This window comes from Cherax quadricarinatus, chromosome 71, assembly GCF_038502225.1.
Source record: "Cherax quadricarinatus isolate ZL_2023a chromosome 71, ASM3850222v1, whole genome shotgun sequence".
NCBI lineage: Eukaryota > Metazoa > Arthropoda > Malacostraca > Decapoda > Parastacidae > Cherax > Cherax quadricarinatus.
The window spans coordinates 4,054,377-4,061,983 of record NC_091362.1 but is presented as its reverse complement, the minus strand read 5'-3'; the positions used below and the strand labels follow the sequence as shown (position 1 = coordinate 4,061,983).

Below are 7,607 nucleotides of genomic sequence, written 5' to 3'. Positions count from 1 at the left end.
GGCCCAACGTACACACTGTACAGGGTCCTGAACGATTCCTTATTGCGATGTCGGAATGTAATTCTTAGATTTGCTAAGCGATCATATGCTGCAGCAGTCATTTGCATGATGTGCGCCTCAGAAGGTGTACCCGGTGTAAAGACATCACAAGATCCTTTTCCTCGATTGAGGTTTGTAGTCTCTGGCCTCCTAGACTGTACTCCGCCTGCGGTCTAGTTTGCCCTTCCCCAATCTTCATGACTTTGCACTTGGTGGGCTTGAACTCCAGGAGCCAGATGCTGGACCAGGCTTGCAGCCTGTCCAGATCCCTTTGTAGTTCTACCTGGTCCTCGTTCAGTTGAATTCTTCTCAACTTCACATCATCTGCAAATAGGGACACTTCTGAGTCTATTCCTTCCGTCATACCAATTGTATATTTTCATATAATCTTTACGGAGAGGAGATTTTCAGTCCTAGCCTAACGTAACCTAACTTAACTCAACCCAACCTAACCTAACCTAGCCTAACCTAACCTAACTCAACCCAACCTAACCTAACCTAGCCTAACCTAACCTAACTCAACCCAACCTAACCTAACCTAGCCTAGCCTAACCTAACCTAACTCAACCCAACCTAACCTAACCTAGCGTAACCTAACCTAACTCAACTCAACCTAACCTAATCTAGCCAAACTTAACTCAACCCAACCTAACCTAACCTAGCCTAACCTAACTCAACCCAACCTAACCTTACTTAGCCTAACCTAACCTAACCTAGCCTAACCTAACCTAACTCAACCTAACCTAGCCTAACCTAACCTAACTCAACCCAACCTAACCTAACCTAGCCTAACCTAACCTAATTCAACCCAACCTAACCTAACCTAGCCTAACGTAACCTAACCTAACTCAATCTAACCTAACCTAACCTAGCCTAACCAAACCTAACTCAACCTAACCTAACCTAACCTAGCCTAACCTAGCTTAGCCTAACCTAACCTAACCTAGCCTAGCCTAACCTAACCTAGCTTAACCTAACCTCACCTAACCTAGTCTAATTCCCTGTCACCAGTTACTATTTAACCCTATGAACTAAATAAATATGAGGTAAAGAAAGCACATTGAGATACAGATAAAGATAAATCAATAATACCTGACAAGATATATTCATGGCTTTTGGAATAAATCTGCTAAAGGAGCCACGATCACAGCATACAAGATATTAAAAGGCATTAGTAATAAAAACTTGGACACACTGTTTGATATGAGGCGGGGAAACAACCAGGGTGGGTAAAAATTCTAATGGGCCATGTATGCATGAAAAATTATATTCCTTTCAGTAAGGAGACAATTAGAAAGAGCGGTTGATTTAGAAAAGTTGTACTGTGTACCTGACTCCAAACAAGGTACCTGACTCCAAACAAGGTACCTGACTCCAAACAAGGTACCTGACTCCAAACAAGGTACTTGACTCCAAACAAGGTACCTGACTCCAAACAAGGTACTTGACTCCAAACAAGGTACCTGACTTCAAACAAGGTACCTGATTCCAAACAAGGCTTCAGAAGCCCGTGATCTGAAATCCAACATCACTCGAAATAATCATAATAGACAATTGATTGTAAAAACTCTGGACTCCAGAGCTAGAGATCATCCCCCTACAAACAGAACTATAATAGAACGCACACACAGACACACCCACAGTTATGACTCGGGGCCAAGAGCTATAACTTGACCCCTACTACTACTGCTACTACTACTACTACTACTACTACTACTACTACTACTACTACTATTACTGCACAAACACAAACGTGTGCGAGCACATCCAGAAACAAAAACAACCACTCCTATTAAATTTAAGAAAATTATCGAGTATCGTTTCTTGTTACGAAGATGTGAACATGAGGGAGCACTCAGCTTGCTACTGTACTGGCTGAGGAGGTGGCTGAGGTGCTGGATGAGGTACTGGCTGAGGTGGTGGCTGAGGTGCTGGTTAAGGTGCTGACTGAAGTACTGAAGTGCTGGCTGAGGTACTGACTGAGGTGTTGCCTAAAGTTCAGCTGAGGTGCTGGTTGAGGTGCTGGCTGAGGTTCTGTATGAGATATTGATTGAGGTGCTGTCTAAAATCCTGGCTGAGGTACTGATTGAGGTACTGGTTGAAGTGTTCCCTAAAGTCCTGGCTAAGGTACTGGCAGAGGTGCTGATTGAGGTACTGACTGAGATGCTGACTGGAAACTGGCAGAAAGCCTCCCTGAACGGCTGCCTGAATGGCTATTTGATCAATTGAACGTGACTTACTAGTGAATGGCTGAGAGAGAGAGAGAGTGATAGAGAGAGAGAGAGAGAGAGAGAGAGAGAGAGAGAGAGAGAGAGAGAGAGAGAGAGAGAGAGAGAGAGAGAGAGAGAGAGAGAGAGAAAGAGAGACAGACAGAGAGACGCCTCATCCCTTGCCTGGACCCAGCCTGGATAGATCTGCCATTTCAGCAGAGCCTTCAACACAGGAGGGATGTGGGTGGCCTTACTGTTATGTACAAGGCCACATTCTCAAAGTACCACACTTGACTGCACTCTGAGGACACCGAGAAGTGAACTTCTACACAACAAGATGGGCAGTAAACAGCAACTTCACCTTGGCTGTACCCTTCTCCAGAACATCGCTACATCCGAGATCATTGATTCCTAGGATAAATCGAATCTGGAACATGTTCATACAGGATAATGATATCAACGAAATAAAGTCAGTTGATCAAATGAAATTGCTGGCCCACAGATGGCTCCAACTTCTTCCTGTTCCCTACTTATATGTCTCAAAACAAAAAGCGGCTTTTAAATGAGCTGATGTAGGTAACAGCTCTTAGCTTGTAAATAAAGTAAAATTCCGTATAAAGAGAGAGAGAGAGAGAGAGAGAGAGAGAGAGAGAGAGAGAGAGAGAGACTTAGCGACTGAGAGCAGGTAGCTGAATTAATGGCTAAGCGAATATCTTAAGGCTGGCCAAGCAGCTTTCTGGCGACTGGTGTAGCAACTTGCTAAGAGACTTTCAACCCAGCAGCTTCACCAAGATAACGCGACAGAGTGGCTGAGTGGCAGTTGAAAGACTGGCTGAGAAACTGCCTCAGCGACTGAGTAACTGAGCAACTGAACAACAGACCATTGTGTTGACTGGACTTTTCAATTCTATTGTTCAACGAAGCATCATAGAGTCTTCTCATATTAAGCATAACGCAATATTTTTTAAGACTTAATTCTGGTATTTTTTTAAGATTGAAATCTCTATTGTTCAAAATGTTGTCTAAGGAAAATATTTTTTAAGAGCCTCCAGATTATTTTTTTTCAGAAGAAACATCGACTTGATATTACCCAGATAAATAAACAAATAAAACAAACAAATAAATAAAACAAAATAAACAAATAAAACACTGAAAGCAAACACTTTTAATGCTCTTCTATTTTTCTGCTTAGATCTATTTTCCTCGATTTGTCTGGTTGAGAAAATAAAAAATCCATTTTTCTAGTAGAATTTTTCAAAAATTAGCTAAAACTTTTGTCTATTAATGTTTAAAAGTTTATTGATGACCTTTTTTAAGAAAGCTCAATAACCTATGATGAAATACGAACTGTAATTATTAGATCTTGCTGGTGAAACAAACCGTCTCACTGATGGCCAAAATATTCCATAACATGGAATTCCAGATTTTCTGCATTTTTTCTTACAAATTGATGTTCTATATGCTTCAAAATTGCTCGATAGATCAAGAAGACTTTCTTGCACATAATATTTTATGATTATAGTTCAACAAGGCAGCAGTGTGTCACTGCTTTCACATTTTTTGTGTTGTTTTTTCGAAATTAAATTATTTGCTGTTTGTCAAATCATGGTATTATAAACTTGAAGGTTGAGGCATAACATCGTTGGGTCTAAGATATACAACATTCGAGTCTCCGTCCAGTCTAGTGTTTATTCTTTGACGATCATTTGTGTGTACAATATATATATATATATATATATATATATATATATATATATATATATATATATATATATATATATACATATATATATATATATATATATATATATATATATATATATATATATATATATATAGGATGGGGTCCCCCTCCGGTGTAAATTGTGGGACCCATAGCCTCGGAGAAGTGGATAAAAAGGCTTCAAGGAAGAATATTTGGATTTCTTCCTAAAGTCGTTTGAATGTTTCACTTCCCCTACCACTCCATCTTTTCATATATTTTTTTTTACCAATAGGAATATTTTATTTCATATATATATATATATATATATATATATATATATATATATATATATATATATATATATATATATATATATATATATATATATATATATTGTATATATATATATATATATATATTCATTTTTATTTATTACTTCAATATTATAGACAGCTTTATAAAACTGCTTTATTCTTCATATTTGTGAAGAGCACATAACAATATGGAATGACAATTGGCTTTCAGTGTATAAGTTTAGCCATAATAGTGTTGCATTAGCGGACAATGTGCCTTAATGTACTCTTTGTTGTGAAACACCTCAGGTATATACAGTGCTGGAGGCTGCCGCCACTCCCTATCCTCATCTCTCCTACTCTCCTTTTAATTTTGCTCCTTTTTCCCTTTCCCCTGTTGGTTTTTCTTTCTCTTCTTTTTTCTCTTGATCAATTATCTTTATATATTGTCATTCCTTGGATGATTCTTATTCTCTCTTCTTGTTAGAATTTTTCTTTCGTTCCAGAATTTTTAATCGATTTATATTTTCGTGTTTTCTGTCTCTTTTTCGTTCTCTTTCTCATTATTTTATCTCTCATTCTCTTACTGCCCTGACTTTCATTTCTACGTCATAATTTCTCTCTCTTCTCCTGTTCCCTCTCTCTCCTTTTTCAGTCCACTGTTTTCATCGCTTTAATTTTACATGGTTCCTGTTCTCTCATCTCCATCTCTCTCTCTCTCTCTCTCTCTCTCTCTCTCTCTCTCTCTCTCTCTCAAAAACACCACAACTGGGTCAAGATTCATGACATGGCCCAAACTCGCCCAATAAATCATGCTCGACGCTCCCGCAGCTCCTCGCATAATTTACATAATTTTATAGCAGTATCATAAATAAATTTTTGCCTTGTATACAAACAAAAATTGTTAAAATTTAGATCATGTGTTTTATGTTTTCCTTTTTTTTATTTTCCCAGTATAAGATATATACAAATATATATATGTATATATATATATATATATATATATATATATATATATATATATATATATATATATATATATATATATATATATATATATATATTAGTTTTAATGTTGAGAGAAAAAACATTTATTTTACGACGTTTCGTCATCAACGACGTTTTGTTTTCTTCAAATCTCATCGTGGGCGAAATGTCGGTAGATAAAATTTTCAGAGTGATAAAGTTTTAAGGCTGACATTTACATATCGGGCGATACGTCGACATTTTAAGAAGGAAAACCATAGATTTAACAACTCTTCACACGTCCGTGAGGCTTTTTGAAACCCCATTATGGGCGAAATGTCGTAACAAAGTTTTTTCTCCATTTTCTAGTATCTTTAAATTACCACTTGTTCTACGTCTGTTTTATTATTAAACCAGCTATTGTTTTCCTACATCAGTTTAATTCTAAGCTGAGGATTATTTTTCCTTCGTCAGCTCAATTTAAAACTTAGCAGTGTATTAGGATTCTTGCTGTATTTATTTATATAGGCGATATATTTATTATTATTGAATATGCATTTAACTGGTCGAGGTGATTATAATTATTATTATGATTATTATTAATATTATCGGCGAAAACTAATAACCCGTAGCGGTGATACAGCTTATTGGAAACGGTAAGTAATTGTTTTGGATTCAAGAGTATGTAAGGTAGTTTCGATTTCTTGGATCAAAAGCCCCTCAGCATCATGGCACTTTCTAGGCAGTCTAGGCATGAATGATCGTTTGTGGAATGATACGTTCGGGAAAGTCTCTTCTTTTTGGATATATGGATGATGGGTGCTCTCTCTGTGTCTCTGTCTGTCTGTCTGTCTGTCTCTCTCTCTCTTTCTCTCTCTCTCATCATGCACGATCATTAGTGTACAACTTCATACAGGAATGCCATAGTGCCATATTAACTCCTTCCCCTCAAGCTTAATATTATATTAATATTTTAACATGATTTTACTCTTGAAAAGGTATGTTAAAAGTCATTTTCTCCTCCGTGTAATAAGAGCCATTAAATTAATTTAAATTCTAATTGCACTTTGGGGTCAGTTGATGGCAGTATTTCACCTATTTTTCCAAGATTAAATCTTACAATCATAGACCTTTTTTCGTATAAAAAGCTCAACATAGAGTGACAATAAGGCTCAACTCGGGTGTTTTTTTGCAATTTAACCGTGACCCTGAGGTAGGTCATCCGTACAATATATAAAAGATATACACCTTAACGTATTTTCTTAAGATTGTATGACCCATACAAATTCATCCTTTTTCTGAAATAACAACACTACCAACAGTAACACCACCAAAAATAACGCCAACAACACCAACACCAACAACAACACCAACACCAAAACCAACAGTAATAACAACAGTACCTCATTCTCTCAGGTATCAGGAACGCTGCACAATGCTGGTCAGAGCGTCATCTTCAAAGTAGAGAAAGGGACTAAGCACCACGTCAACATCACAGGAGGGCCCCTCGTCTACAAATACCGCTTCGAAGATCTCTACATCCACTTCGGAGCCGCTAACGACAAGGGCTCTGAACACCAGATTAACGGGGCCACCTTCCCCGCTGAGGTAGGTGCACCAGGATATGTCATACTCATACTTAACATACTTCAATTTACCTAGTATATATATATATATATATATATATATATATATATATATATATATATATATATATATATATATATATATATATATATATATATATATATATATATATATATACATATATATATATATATTTATATATATATATATATATATATATATATATATATATATATATATATATATATATATAATATATATATATATATATATATATATATATATATATATATATATATATATATATATATATATATATATATATATATATATATATATATGTATGTGTGTGTGTGTGTGTGTGTGTGTGTGTGTGTGATTGAATATTGAGATTTGGGTGCAATTTTTCGCACATTTCATCAGTCAGGCTGTGTGTGTGTACTCGCGTATATGTGATTACATGAGTCGAGTCACAACTCCTGGCTCCTGACAACTCTGAGACTGAAGAAATACTTCCTAACATTCGTGTGACTCATTTGAGTTTTCAACTTCCATTTCCTTATCATATCCCCCCCCCCCGCTCCTTAATGTTCCTGTCCTCCAGCTTCATCAGGTTGAGTTCCCTGGCTCTTTCCTCATAGCATATACTCTTTAGCTCCGGGACTAATCTTGCTGCAAACCTCTGCAGCTTTTTCCAGTTTCTTGATATGCTTGACTAGGTGTGGATTCCCTATTGATGCTACTTGATTGTTAATTATCTTAATTTTTAAAGAGGGTAAACTGGTAAGCCAGTGTAAGGCCTCGGTC

At 36.5% G+C, this 7,607-nt stretch overlaps 1 protein-coding gene across 1 annotated transcript in view; it reads left to right on the top strand.

Annotated features, from left to right (window-relative positions):
• Window positions 1–7,607, top strand: part of CARPA (Carbonic anhydrase-related protein A) — a 608,382-nt gene that overhangs the window by 480,384 nt on the left and 120,391 nt on the right. The window contains exon 4 of the mRNA XM_070099973.1: window positions 6,630–6,821. Within this exon, the coding sequence (XP_069956074.1) occupies window positions 6,630–6,821 (192 nt within the window). The remainder of the gene's footprint in view (window positions 1–6,629; window positions 6,822–7,607) is intronic.